The following is a 14986-nucleotide window of genomic DNA, read 5'->3' on the forward strand; positions in this document are numbered from 1 at the left end:
AAAACCTTGGGTTTCATAAGAATAAAAACAAAACTCAGCCCAGTGAGTGATGTAGCATAATTGCCCAAAACATTCAGTCCTGCCTGTGAAAGAAGGAAATTAATAAAGGCCACATTTGGGGTAGATACTGATTATTTACGAAAAGTATATCTTACCACATTTAATTCCACTTACTTCCATTTACAACACAGGTGTCAAATTATTTCCTACAAGTAGCACAAGCCAAACAGCAGCCCTGACAGAATTACTGGACTAATAAGATCAACAACTAAGTGATCAACAGGGGCTATCACAACTGTCTTCAGGTCACCTACAAGGACAGTGGCTACCCCAACATTCATGTTGCAGTTAGGGCTGGTGGAAAATACAGGACTGACTTGTGCCCCCTAACTGATACCCCAGACAAATGGGACTTAATCTGTCCCTAAGTCTGTTTCTTTATACTTTTGAGGTAGCTTTCCACGCATCTAGAGTTTGCAAAAGGTTCTCCAGGGGAGATAAGGTATATAGGCAAGCATGCTACCATCTTTCCAAACATACAAAAAATATTTGGGAAAGCAACTCATCTTAAAAGAGCTCACACACTACTCAATACAGCAACTAAATTGTTACTATATTAATGATATTTTGTGCCAATACAGAGGAATTAAGTACAATTGCAAATTGCATTGTTCTTCTGCGCAACTTCAGCTATGTGGAAATAGTTTTACATATAAATAGCCTGTGAATTACAAGAGCTCTTGCTTATTTGAAGAGTTACAATACATGTCATATGTAAGTGCGGCCTGAGACGGGATTGGTTTTGATTGGGGGGGGGGAGGTGTCGTTCTACAAGTTCTGGCAGTAAACCAGGAATCGCTTCAGGCTATTGGATTTGGGAATGCGAATGTCACAAGAGGCTTTCTGTTGGCTGGGGGAAGGGGCGAGAGTTAAGCATCTACTCCTGGAATGTCTATTTAGCAGCAGAACTCTAACGATCTTACAGGACACAGAAGATATGCTAAAACGAGAGAGAAAAAAAACACCACATTTTTTCAGTCCCTCTAGTTGGAGCCTGCTTCCACTTAACCTTCTGTTGCCAAATGTACCGAAGCAGGGATATCCATACAGACTGAAAATCTACCAATTATACATGATTCTCAAACTATAATCCTACATCAACATATGCAGAAACGCACGAACCACAATCGTGAGAAAGCAAAAGTGAACAATTGTAATGCTGAAGTACTTTTTTTGTAATGAAAAAAAAAAGTGAAACTTATTTCCCCAGATGTCATTTATCCTGACACATTAAGATGGGTCTGAACACCAAAAACCCTGTAAGAGAAGATGGAAAGGACTGGGTCTATTGAGTGTAGAGACCACCAATGAGAGAAACAGCAACACTACAAGCATCCAAGGTTGCTAGAAAGAGCATCAGCTGTGAGTAGGGACATTGAAGTAATAAATTTAATCTGCAGGTTAGATAAGTACCTATCAGAAATTATTTAAGCATAGTTGATTTTGTCTTGAGGAAAGTGGAGGAACTAAACGGCCTCTGAAGTGCACATCCAGGTTTACTCTCTTATGTATAAAATACACAACATTCTCAGAGTCGGTAACAACAGTATTCTGCAGCGGGGGGGGATATTAAGCCATCTCAGAAAGTAAAACAAACATAATCAGAGACTTGCACTAAACACGTGAGAAACAGAGCATATTCCACTATCTTTTTCTAAAGTTCTTAAATCTTTTCGCATTAGCAACTCATGCCAGTCAGTATTTGAAACAGGATATTGGACTAGATGCCCTATTTGTCTAGCCAAGAAAGAAGTAATCAAAAATATAATATAGCTCATATCCCACTCAGGCCCAAAGATAATGTAAGAAACAGGCAAACGCCCCAAGTGTAAGGCAGGAAGCAACCTGGGCATGCATCAGTGATACCTGGTACTTTCCTGACTAGAAACCGCCTACTCTGACACTCTTAGCACAGCGCAAGTTTGTGGATGTGGCACTGAAACGCACTCCTTCTCACTCGTGAACTGGAAAAAATTAATCTGGAATGAAGAGGCCATCGTAGAGCACATGACCGTGTCCCATTTACAAAAGTCAGTTTTCAGGGTTAGTGAATGAAGAAATACACAAGGATAACTAACCATCGAGGGAACCCAGAGGCTTCCCTGGGCCCTTATCACAGGAACGATCTATATTAAGGCCCATTTCCTAGCAACCCGGCCTTTCACAAACACCTTCTCTAAGGGCTGCTCTCGATAACACCGTTTTGCTAATACTGCCGCTGTTGATAACTCTCCAGCCGCTCCAGCTCCCAGAGGCGCCTTGCGCAACGCCGGGAAGGCCAGTCGCTCCTCAGCCCTCCCCGGGAGGACACCCCCCGCGCAGGCCCGGCCAGCTGACGACCGGCAGAAGCTTCCAGAGGCCTCGCCGGCGGCGACGCGCAGGGGCCGGGTCAGCCTCAGCGAGGGGCCCCGCGGCTGCCGCCCGCTGCGCAGCAGGTAAGAGCCGCGGGGAGTGGGAGTGGGCGACGGAGGTGACTGCCGCCGCCCTCCGGAAGAAGCGGTGCTCTCCAGCCCCTCGGCTGTTCTTACACACCTTGAGGGGAGCCCTTCTCCGAGGAGGGGCGGCGGGGGGGAGCCCAGGGGCCGCCGGGCAGATGGCGGCGGGGGGAGCGCGGAGGGGCGGAACACCTCCCTCCTCCCCTCACAGCCCGCCACCGCCCTTCCCGCCGGCCGCGCGCGCGCCCCTCGCGCCCGGGATCCTGGCACCGGCCGGGCGCGTTACGGGAAGCCCCGCCCCCTCTTGGCAACGTCACGCACCCCCCCTCCCTTCGTGCGCCAATGGCGGTGTGGGTGGCGGAGGGAAGGAAGGGCGGAGGGAGGGAGGGAGCGTGACCGGGCGTGGGGCCGCGCGTGCGGGACGGCGGCGCGATGGCGCGGCGCGGCGGAGCCGTTATTTAGGGGCTGGCGGTGGGCGCGGGGCGCCGTGAGGCGGCGGCGCAGGGGCCAGGTAAGGGCCGGCTCGCAGCCGGGGGCGGTTCTCCTCGGCCCCCCTTTAGCTTGCCACTGTGGAGCCCCTCTCCGTCAGGGGTGTCCTCTGGCGGGGGCTGCGTCGGGCCCGTTCTTCTCCTCCGGGCTCGCCGGGACGGACCGTGCGCCGCGGGCAGGGAGGCCGGGGCGGGCGGGCGCTCGGCCAGGGCTGACTGGGAGACATGGAGGGGAGGACAGCGCCGCTCGCTTCCCGAGACGATCCCTCGCCTTCCCCCCACCCCCGGTCCGGCTGCGGTCCTCCCCGAGCGGGGCCGGGCTGTGAGGGGGCGCGGGTGCCGCCGCCCGCTCCCCCCGGCGGCGTCTCGCCTCCCCTCGGCGGGCGCTGAGGGAGCCGGCCCGGCGGTGGCCCTTGAAATGCAATATGGCCTCGTCCGCTGTCTGGCCGCAGGGGCCTCCTCAGTGCGGGGTCCGAGGGCCTGGCGAGGGGCCTCTCCTTGCCGGTAGTCCCAGCGGCTGGCCGTGCCCCATCGCAACCCTTCCCCTCTCCCGGTGCGGCCGCACTGCCCCGCCGGCGTGGCGCGGAGGGTAAGACTGAACATTATCCGGGTTTTTCTCCAGTGCGGTGATTGTTAATGCTGACAGCCTTAATTAATAAAGGTATTGCGGCCCTCACTGGACTCGTGTCTTTAGGGCTTTTTCAACTCTCCGATAAATTTGGCCGTGTTATCAGCAGGCGTTTTCTTGTTGGAAAGCTTTGCGTTTTGTTGCCTTCACCACAAGCGGCCTGTTCTTGTTGCCTGTATACCAGAAGGTGGAAAACTGCTGGCCTTGACAGAAAGGCACATGTTGTTTTACGCCTGGCCGAACTATCAGAGAGGAGATATCTGAGGAACGGGTACAGTGGGCAGCCTGGATCCTCTGCTGAATTCCGATGTGCTCTTGAGCTCCAGCCGTCCTAGCACTGGGTCTCTGATGCTCTTCCTGAAGAAAAACGGTGTCATTACTGTCATCTTGCAGATGATGAAAGTCAGGCACAAAGGAACGTGGTCTGCCAAGTGTACTGGCAGTGTGGAGGAGAATAAATCCCAATTTAGTTTTTCATCCTTGTTTTAAGCTGACTAGGTGATTGCCAGATGGTGGCTGCTTATTACTTCTGAGGCATTTCTGAAGGAGAAACCTGGTGATAGAATTACGTGGGGGTTATAGGCACTGTCACTGAAAAGAGGGGTGGAAAAAAGCGGCTCCACAACCTGAATCCTTTGGGGATACTTTTGGGAGCATCTTTCTTTCACCCTCTTTTCCCTTATAGAACATAAAATTAATACTGCTACTTCCAGAGGAATAATGATATGTAAAAGATACCTGTTGAAAGCATATAAATTCTGAACTTAAACTTTTAATCTGTATGTTCATGTATCACAATAGGAAAGTAGGAAAGGATGATGAAAAATTGAGATTACTTCCTAGAAGTTAAGCATTAAAAATAAACATTTGGATCTTGTCTACACGTCTAGAAATGTGATCTCTTCAAGTAAAGCCTATATATACTCTTGGGAGCAGGGAGAAGATGCATGCACATCCCACTGTCTCCCATGCTTCTTCTCTGGAGGATTAACACAAGTGCAGTTGTATGAAAATAAATAAACCTCTTGGCCAGTTCTTTTAGAATGATTCTTATATTAACGAGAACTGTCTAAATTGGAGAACCAGCATTGGTGGTTGTCAGTCTTGAAAGTTCGACCTCAAGATGAGGACATGGATGCTAAGACATTATTTTGTATAAAGTCATTTACTTTGTAGACTAAAGCTACTTGCTAGCTGCAAAAATAAAAAACCTGAAGAATTTCAGAGAAAATGATCTGCAATTTAAGATGGTACCAGAAAGAAGAACTTAATTCTTGCAAGCAAATATTTGGTGCCTCTAATGAAGTATTTCAGTCATTTTAATCTGTGCCCCTTTTGTTTGTTTTTTTTTTTGTTCTGAGTGCTATACTAAAACCCCAAAAGTAGGGAGAAGCCTCCTTCAAGAGGCAAAGGAATGAGTAATGTTGATGAATGACTTACCTATTTGGTGAAAGGGATAGAGATATCGTTTGTGTGTAGGTATTTTAAATATGAAAAAGAATTTCAGAATATTCTGTGCATATAATGTTATGTAAGATTTTCAAGTGATTCCCTTAAAGGTGTTTGAGGTTTCCAAGGAGGAGTAAGCTTAAGGAAGAAAGGAAGGAAGTTTGCAGATTAAATACTCCTAATTAGAAAGCAGTTACGGGTTGAGTAATCAAAATTCCTTGAGGATAGTTACAGCTTTTAGGTAGGCTTACGTACTACCTGGCTTGTTATAAAATCTCAAGCAGTAGCTTCTATGCACAGTATCACTTTTATGTACTCGTTTCTTGCTCTATATGCTTGAGTTATGTGGATTCTTAGTGAGAGATTACCACTTGAAGCTGTAAATTAGCTTCATTTTTTTGAGACGTTTCTGGAAATCCATTTGCCAGCAACCTTTGGGCTTTTGTGATTGGTATGATGATGAGCCTTAATAGACTTAATGCCTTCCTGTGGTGGTCGTGGTGTTGTCTGTACTTCCTGGCTTGCAAGCGGGCTTTGCTGGGAAGAACGTAATTTTGGCTATAGTGTCTTAAACTGAAATTGTCATTTGTAGGTCACTTGGACAGTAATTGTCACTTCTCTGAAATGGAGAGATGGTAACTCACCATATGACATACACCTGTATTCATTTTGGGGTAGTTTTCATGATTTATGAAATAAGATTAATTTGTGAGATTTCTCTCTGTTGCTCAGAATAAGTAATGATGTCCATTTTGCATGAATGCCTGACATGTCTTCAAAAACAGTTATTTACAGGTTAGTCAGAAAACTCTATGCTGTTGCTAGTTTATGCATATAAAGCTTGACTTCAGGGTTCTTACTAGCTTTTCATAGGATACTGCCTGAAGGATCACTTCAAGTTTAGGCATAAAGGCTTAGTGCTTTCCTTTCCAAATGGTAGCAGGATGTCAAGAATAATAGAAGTCCCATATGATTTAGAGATTTAATGGTATGGTCTCATGGCATATGAATTTAGTATGTCTGTTGTTACACAGCATTTTAACAGTTTTTTTCCTCTTTAAGATAACGTGTTCTGCGAGTTAAGGACTGTCACCTGCAGCAGTTCTAAATTGACCATGTTGATTTTGCTGTGTAGTATTTTGACAGACTTTAATCCTTTGCCACTTTGTCAGACTTAACTATGAAAGTAACCTCACAAACTTCTAACATCAGTTTCTTTCTCTGTCGCCCTTTCCTTTTCACTCAGTTGTCCATAACAACTACATATATAGGTAAAATGTTGATTTTTCTTTTTTTTAAGCAAAAAGCTTCTGAACTGATTAGCTGCTTCAGTGTTAGTTCTGTGTTGGGTTGAACCTAGATTCCTAATACACTATACCAGTCTGTAAAACAGAAGACTTTGGGCTGTGCTGCATAATCACTGAAATTACTGAGTTTACTGCTGCCCAGACTTGCAGCTTAGTCTTACTTAAAGTAGTTAATGGTGAACAATTGCTGTTTAGCAGCATTTCTTTTGAATGATGGCACTATGTTTTTAAGTTTTGGTATAGCTTATATGCAGGGTTTCTGCACCTGGGTGCCTTTATATGCTCAGATTAGAAAGCACTAGTTTTCATAAAAGTATCTTCCCCACTCTAATCTGAAGTATTGCTCCTTGTTTTCATAGTTACAAGACCCACCACATTTTTTTTCCCTCTTTTTTTTTTTTTAAAGCTTTCATCTAGGCAAGCGGGATGGAAGTGCTTAGCATAACTCTGATTCTTTCTCCTAGAATTAAATTTCAGTTAAGAATCAGCCTTGTAAAAGGCAGAGACTAATGTTTTTAAAAATAGCACGCATTAGAAGGGATTGCAGTAGCCCCTTTGTGGGTTTGGAGGTATGTAGGTTGAGTCTTCTTCAGACTGCATTGATCAGCAGGGGGTAAAAAGTAAAATACATCAGAATAGCCTAAAAGCAGATATATGCTGAACTGGACCTTGATTTTGACACTATAGTCACAAACGCTTGTTGCCCATACTGTAGGTGGGGGGGCTTTCTGCTTAACTTTCCATTGCAGGTGACGGAGTGTGACTCTCAGTTCTCATGCCTTTCAGGAGCTGAGTGCAGTGGAATAAGTACTATCAAATGTGGAGGGTTTCTTTGCTGCTTCAAAACAGATACAAAACTTTCCAAAGTGCAAAGTGGTAGAGATTTGGACTTCAGCTTCCCATGTGTAAATGAATCTGCTCAGGACAATGTTGAGTTGCTGCTTTTTAAGTGTTGGCTTTTTAAGTTAAGTGTTCCTTCAGGTGCTTCACAGTGTATTTTGTTAACCTGAGCCATACTTAATATGACTTCATATGATTTTAACACCATCAGTTTTGTGGAAATATCGTTTAACCTGAAGTAAATCATTACCAAAAAGAAATTGAATAACTTTGTAATGATGTAATACTTAGTGTAGCTGACACCGCCACTATTCTAATGTGGCACCAATAATGATACCAAATGGGAGAGAAATACTGCATTGAACAGTTTTTAAAGCCTTTTTACATCTGCTTTACTCTTTCCTCTTCAGTGTGGAAACTGCTTCTGCTGTTGTTCTGCAGCTTTTGGCGATTAGCAGGAAAGTGGAGCTGCTAGTTATTTCTACCTAGCTTGTAATTGCTCAGGGTTTTCAGGAGTTTCAGATATTCTGCAACTCAAATTGTTCAACTTAAATGGCTTTAAATTAATCTTGCTTAAAATAATGCCTTGTAAGGTCTGTCCTTAATAGAGCACAGCAAGCTTTAGGTAGCAAGCAGTATTTCTGATCAATGTTTGAGTAAGTCAAGACACTAAAATAGATTCCTGTGTGCTGATTTTATCCAGTGTCTGAAGACCTAATTAAAAGAGAATACTTTTCTGGGTTTGGTTGTATTCACTATATGAAAGTATTAAAATTTGTGAAACAAATTGGGATTTTAAAATGTAGAAAGTCATAAGTGGGTAGAAGCCTTATTTTTGAGATATTGGAGGACTTTACATCCATAATAAGCAAAAAAATAAGTTGGTTTAGTTCTCTTACTGTATGCTTGTAATAAATATCTAAAGATGTATTGCACTTAAAACTGTATAATGGTTTTCATATCCAGCCCAATGAGAGTACTTCAGTGTAGCATAGAAAAAATGAATAACTTTTTGATTCTCAACTCCATACAACTACATTCTGATTATAAATAAGTCTTGTTATTTAGTTCAAACAAAAAAACCACCAACCTCTAGTGACACATGTAAAAGCTTGTTAAAATAATTGTCAGGTCTTCTAATCAGCAATATTTCTAGTATAAATTTTCTGTATAGGAAATTTTGGTGGGCTTTGAGTAAACAACTCACAAGTATAGATGCAAATAAAGATAACTGCTGAGTGATTCTGATGGCTATTATTTTAGTCCTAACTGAAGCACATCTATGTTGGTGATCCCTACAAAGACTTTGCTGTAAAGGTTTGAGATTGGCTTTCGTTTAGTTGTTGTTTTCTAATTCTTGTGAATAGAGATTCTTTTTACATTATACTGTTTACCTTGATTAGTTAAAAAAAAAAAAAAGCGCTGATGCCTAAGGAATGAAGTTCTAGCTTGGTATTGATATATCAGGGCTAAATGTGTTATCTAGTTTTATCGATCTGCATGAAATGCCTTGCATCTTTCTGTCATTATTATAAAGTAAACTACATGCAACCAAAACAACAGAGTATTTCCTGTCATAAATTGCAGTTTCTTTTCCTTTTGATAATAGTAAATGTAGCTTTTAAATTTACCTTTATAGGCAATACCATGGAACTCCTTAAAACTTCCTAGTGAGTTGCCTTTTATAGGGGTAAAGCTCAGAATACCAGTTTCCAAATACGTTTTATTAGGTCAGTGAAAATAAAACTTCAGAAGCAGTGCTGCTAAAGGGAATTTCATCTCAAATCTTAGTAAACCTTGAAATTCTGTGTTTACTTTCTAGCTATAAGAACAGTACGAAGTCTGCTTCTAGAAATCAGTCTTTGGACTAAATGCCCTATTTGACTTAGTCAATCTACCTATTCCTGTAAAGGTGCATAAATGTAACTATAAATAATATAGCTCTTATGCTTAGTAGAGAATGGTCACTTTAGTAATTTAGGTCTGCTTTTTAACTGCAGGTTCAGAAATCCAGAAGAGACTTTGTGGCTTCAAAACAATTGAAGTGGAAGTTACTCTGTGAATGCTTCAGTTCCTCTAAACTGTTTTGTAAAGTTGTCAAAACAGAGAATAAGTGAGCTCTGCTGCAATAGAGAAATAAGTAACATAAGACATTAAAAAAACCTTTCCAACTTGTGAGGAATTACAAACTCCCATGTATGGTTTTGAAGAATGAGGAAAGCTAATGCTTTTTCTATAGTAGTCAACTGTTCTTGATACAGAAGCATTGTGCTTCATAATTCTTAAATGTATTTTAAGTCATTCTTGTGAATGAGACACATGGTTTTGTGCTGAGTTGTTCTGAACCTTATGCAAAGCATTTGTATCAGTGCCTTTGAAAGCTAGGTAAGTTTGGTAACCATAATCAAATTCATGGGGTTCTTTTTAAAAACCTGAGCTACAGTGTTATGTTCTCTATTTGAACTGAACCTCCCAGAGAAGTACCTGTGAAGCTTGTTTCCACATATGACACAAACACCTTAAGCTGTTGCATTTCTTAAATTTGTAACTAAAGAGGCCTTAAACTGCATCAGTTGTCTTAAGTAGGCATTTGGATTTTGTCATAGCAGTAAGTAAAATGGAAACAATATGCCCATTCTTTTTCTAGAGTGAGAAGATACTAACTCTTTCTGGAAAGTAAATGTGCATGCCTGAGAAATTGTCATAGATCAAATACAAATCTGAATTTGTCAGTGATCTAAAGTGCAAAGTAATAGTTTAAATTAAAAAAAAATAATTCTTTCTCTGTTGCAGGAATTCTGTGCAGCATGTTTTCTGGGTGGAACTGGGTGGCCTATGGCTTATATCTACTGTTGAATTTTTGTTCTCTTGAAGGTAAGACTTTCTGTGTCTCAAACACAAGACATTTGTAGAACTTCTTTAATCGGATGCTTGAAGCACATAGTTGCTTTTTGTCTATATACTTGTGGGGTGGGGGCAGAAAGTAAGGTGTGTTATGATAGAGTCCTAGTCTATGGTCTTAATACTATGGTAAAATAACTAGTCAAATACTCACTTCTTCTATTCATTGCTCATCTGTGTACAGAGATAGTGAAGAGTGGCTTTGGTCAGTGGAAAGTTGCTTTGGTTCCACTGACATCACTGGATCTGGTCACTGTAGCGAACTGAAGTTTAATTTCACATATGCCAAACAGTACCTAAATGAAAGCATGTCTTGGTCAGACTAAATGCTATTAAAGCAATAAGCTACCAGTGAACTGGTGTAGTAGGCTCTGTGATCAAGTTCGAGCTGTGGGACACTGCTGTTGTGTAGCAAATGATCATCCTCAAGATGTTTAGTATGGCTGTTGATTCAAGGCAGTATTTCAGTCATCTGTTTCATCTTTAAAACTTGACACTTTTCTCTTTATGTGTCTCTGTAGCAGTAGTCAATTTCATTGTTGTGTGGAAGTTCCTTTGTAAAAAAGAGTACTACCAAATATGCAGAGTTCGCTATAATTCCCAAATATGCTTATTGTGTACACACTGAAGCTTTTGAAATGGGCAACTCAAGTATTTAACTGTTTGCATGCAATTCTTGTAAAAGTAGTCCACCACAACAAAGGTGCGCACTTACCCATTTTTTTGTTGTTAACTTTCTCCACAGAAAATACCTTTTTAATTGCAAGAGCAACCTCAAGTATATTACCTTCCTCCTTCAAAACATACTAAACATTCAGTCCTTGACTCTCCTGTCTCTCTAAAGGCCCCTCTTTATTAATAGAGCTTTTCTTGCATGGTAAAACACTTCTGCAAAGCCTGGGGAACACTAGTCTGATGTAGCCCCTTAAGTCTGATTCGTGGTCCACTAATGCATTTCAGTTTTATAACTGTCAAGTAACTTATTCATTTCTTGCTTAGACACCTGTAGTATTTTTAACATTACACTAGTGGTGTATCAGAAATATTGATTATGGAATGCTCTGTAGTTTTTAATAAAGATGCAATTCTTTTTAGTTTCAGGTGGACTTGTACAGTCATGTGGTCACATCATCCCAGAGTCTCCTGTGTTGGCCCTTGGTTCCAATTTCACTGCATTATGCATTTTGAATGAGAGTTGTCTTGACTTTGGCAATATCTATGCTAATCAGATTATCTGGAAAATTAAAAACAGAGTGGTACCTAAAGAGCAGTATCGTGAAATAAACAGAACAGTTTCCAGCGTCACATTTAATGACACTTCTTCATTAGCTACTCCTCTGACGTGCAACATTTTAGCAGATGGACAGATTGAGCAGAACATTTATGGAATTGCAGTTACAGTAGGCTGTAAGTACCTTTTTTTTTTTTTCTTGCTTTTTATTCCGGTCTTAAGAAAATTACTTCTGAGAAACAGGGAAGAGAATGCAAACAGTAGAAAGTGTGCACATTTTGAGACGCTTATTTCCATTCCCTCTGTTCCTGGATAACTATATAAAAACACTGTCAAATTGCATGCCATCAAAGCTGGTAAATATACACACAATAAAGTTTTCTGAAAAAACAGAAAATACTCTGGAGTATTTCAGTGTTGAAACAGGAAGAAAACAGAACAACAGAAAACAACAGAAAAATGTTGAAGCAGGAAGATTTAAATTACGGAAAGAAGATGTGAATTTAACTGAAATAGGTCTTGGAAAACTAACTTTTCCTTCTTGCTTCTGTTTCAGGGTTCAAGGAAATGCAATAAACTCTTATGTCCTGCTTTCGTAATAACACTATGAAATTAGTGTTTTCTTCATTAGTGGACTGAGAAATATTTAGTCTATCTGTATCACTAACTGCCTTAAGAATGGAACATACTATTTGAATTACTTTACCTCTCTATATAAGAAAATACTTTTAACTAATTATAAACTTCCCTTATTCAAGCATGATAGCACTTGCATAGTTCTGAGCAAGTGCTCTTTGAGACGAGACTGAGGTCTTGAGAAAGTAACACGAATAACTTAATATACTAGTACTAATTAGCTGGCAGACCTTTTATAAATTCAGGTGCCCTTGATAGCGGAGTGTGAATGGCTGGTGAGTTATGTTGCCTCCTAGTGTTGGCAAAAGGTACTGCAGTTGTTGCATAGTCTGTATAAAAGGCTGGCTTGCATTCGCAATTTAAACGTGGTTCTTGTATGAGTTACAAAATACTTTCACAGAAGAACAATGTTTTCTATTTCAACTTCTGATGAGTAAATTTCTTACCAAAAAAGACGAGACAGGCAAAATCTATGGAAAGGTGAGGACAGACACAATATCCTAAGTTGGTAGACTGAATGACAGTACAGTTAAGATGCTACGCTTGTGATTGACATATGAATCTTGAGATGTGTTTGTATTTCAAGCTACAGTATTGACAGTACTGTTTCATACTGTCAATTAAAGAAAAATTCTGTAAACAATGAGAATAATAGGCTTGAGAAGAATACAACTATTCAGGAACAAAACTATAAGGTTCATAAGGGAGTTCGGTTGGAAACAGCATTCTGCTTGAAAGGAAATAAGATTTGTCAAGGACATTATAGTCTTGTAAATAGTGATATTCTAAAAGCTAGAAACAAACTCTTTGTGTGCTATGATTTGAATTTAAGAAGTAAAAAAATAGTTCTACTGCGCTCTGAAAAAGTTTCTTACACGCTTCTAAAGTGCATTGATGAAGATCGCTTATCTATCTTGTAGGTGTTTGCAGCTAAAGCATCCTTCTTCCATAGCTCAGTTGGGGGAGAACAGGCATATCACAAATGCCTTAGAGATCAGGTTATTGGCAAAATCAGCGTATGCCAATCCAGCTGTAGTGTTCCTTAGCATTTCTTCATTGTGAATTAAAATAGATTTAGATGAGAGATGGTTGATACCAGATGTTCTGCCTCAAAGAATGAGAAATCTTCCATGTGTTCCCTACTGTCAGATGCTTGTTCTTACACAGCCTACTGTTTGTCAGAGCGGCTGGTTAAGCTTCTTGTCTTCCATTGCTGGGAGGTGTCTAGCACTTTTTACACCCTCCGTTAGTAATAAATCTGACTAAATATTTCTAATGTTCACTGAAATTGCTGTAATGGGACATTTAGCATGATTCTTACTGGGTTGAAATGTGTATTTAGATTAATTATTGCTAACTTTTTCTGTACAGTGCCCCCAGAGAAGCCCAAGAACTTAAGTTGCATTGTGCATCAGGTGTTAAAACTTACATATCCTATGACTTGTACCTGGAACCCTGGAAGGCATACTTTCCTGGACACTCACTTTAGGTTGAAATACAGATGGTAAGTAGCACTCTATAGAATATCTAAAAAATTTTGAAGAATATTTGTAGGCTAAACCAAACTTCCTTGAAATTCCTTGATACTTCTCAGTTCCTAAATTAAATCCAATTTTCTGAAGCATTGCTGTCTATTTTGGGGGGAAGGGAAAAGTTAAAGAAGTTCACATTTAAAGTAATTGAAATTTTGCTGCTTCCTGTGTTTTGGAGTAACAGCTATCTCTTATTTTTCCATTCTTCAAATACATGATTATTGTGGCTTGAGTACAATGCACCTAATCATTAGCTGGCTAGACCCAAATTATATAGTTTACATTTTTCCATGACAGTTCTATCCAATTCTAAACAAGTAGAAGATGTCCTGGTTCATTGCAGGAGGGTTGCACTAAATGACCTTCCAACCCAAACCATTTTATGATTCTAAGTAGAGAAACAAACATAGTGGGTTTTGTAGAGGTGTTATCTGTATTTCCCAAGAACTCGGAAGGATGTTTGTCCACAATTAATCCAAACATGAAAGTTGCAGCAAAAGTATTTCCCCCATGAAAGCAAATTAACTTCAGTATTTTTCAGACTCTTCAAATGGCCTCTTATAGTTTAAATGGAGTGGGCAGAATTGTTGCTCTGCTCTGGAGACAGGAGTGACTGCCTACAGCTTTCTATCTACCCCATTCTTAAGGTGTTCTGGTAATGAGTGTAGTAGAAAGTATGGATAGGTAGAAAAATGTAATGCTTTGCAAATCTCTTGATGCCCCTAGAAATATCTGCTGTTAGTGTAGCAGAAGATGGTGAACAGAAAAGATGATGTGTTGCAGCTGTAGCGCTGTACTCTTGAGGGGTATGCAGGTAATACTCACTCTGTCTTTTAATGCATGAATATGCCTGTAGTTGCTAGCTATATCGCTTTTCATCAGATGTATCAATACTTGATCTTTATTTTTTAAGCTAAATCAGTTTTGTATACAACTTTATAGTTACAATACCATGGGTTGTGCTTTTGAAATTATGTGACTTGAAGTCGAGAGATTTTATTCTCGTTTGCATTCTAATGCAGTCATGCATTTGTGGCTGAACAAGGTGTTCTAATCTTTTAATCTTTGCTTTCCACCTCTCTGCTTACAAAGATAGCAGCAGAAGGGAAATATACAAGCTAAGCTGATTGATCACTCTGATCAATTTAAAAAGATTCTCTATTCTTATTTTTCCCTCTCTTTTATTTAGGCCACAAGAGAACTTTCCTGACTGTATACCAAAAGATGTAAACAATTCTTGTACGATTCCTGATGTTCAGTTCTTTGTTAACCTGGAGGTCTGGGTAGAAGCAGCAAATGCTCTTGGGAAGGCTGAATCTGATCCTCTTGTTCTTGATCCTATTGAGATTGGTAACTATATGTCTCTTAATAAAGCTTTAGTAGTGCATAACTGCTGCTTCTGTGCATATTGCTGAATTGGTTTGTTAATGTGTCTTCACTATAAAAATATTACCAAAATATTGTTGACTAGAACTTCAA

At 40.6% G+C, this 14986-nt stretch overlaps 1 protein-coding gene across 4 annotated transcripts in view; it reads left to right on the plus strand.

Annotated features, from left to right (window-relative positions):
- Positions 1-2211: 2211 nt before the first annotated feature.
- Positions 2212-14986, plus strand: part of IL6ST (interleukin 6 cytokine family signal transducer) — a 36689-nt gene continuing 23914 nt past the window's right edge. For 2 of the 4 annotated variants that reach the window (XM_054185392.1, XM_054185395.1), the window contains exons 1-5: positions 2875-3006; positions 10001-10081; positions 11204-11515; positions 13347-13479; positions 14697-14857. In XM_054185392.1, coding sequence (XP_054041367.1) covers positions 10015-10081; positions 11204-11515; positions 13347-13479; positions 14697-14857 — 673 coding nt within the window. In that variant the 5' untranslated portion in view covers positions 2875-3006; positions 10001-10014. Of the gene's footprint in view, positions 2496-2874; positions 3007-3234; positions 9593-10000; positions 10082-11203; positions 11516-13346; positions 13480-14696; positions 14858-14986 lie in introns of those variants that run through there. The other 2 variants (XM_054185394.1, XM_054185393.1) reach the window with 2 other exon arrangements.

Source organism: Rissa tridactyla, chromosome Z (assembly GCF_028500815.1).
Source record: "Rissa tridactyla isolate bRisTri1 chromosome Z, bRisTri1.patW.cur.20221130, whole genome shotgun sequence".
Taxonomy (NCBI): domain Eukaryota; kingdom Metazoa; phylum Chordata; class Aves; order Charadriiformes; family Laridae; genus Rissa; species Rissa tridactyla.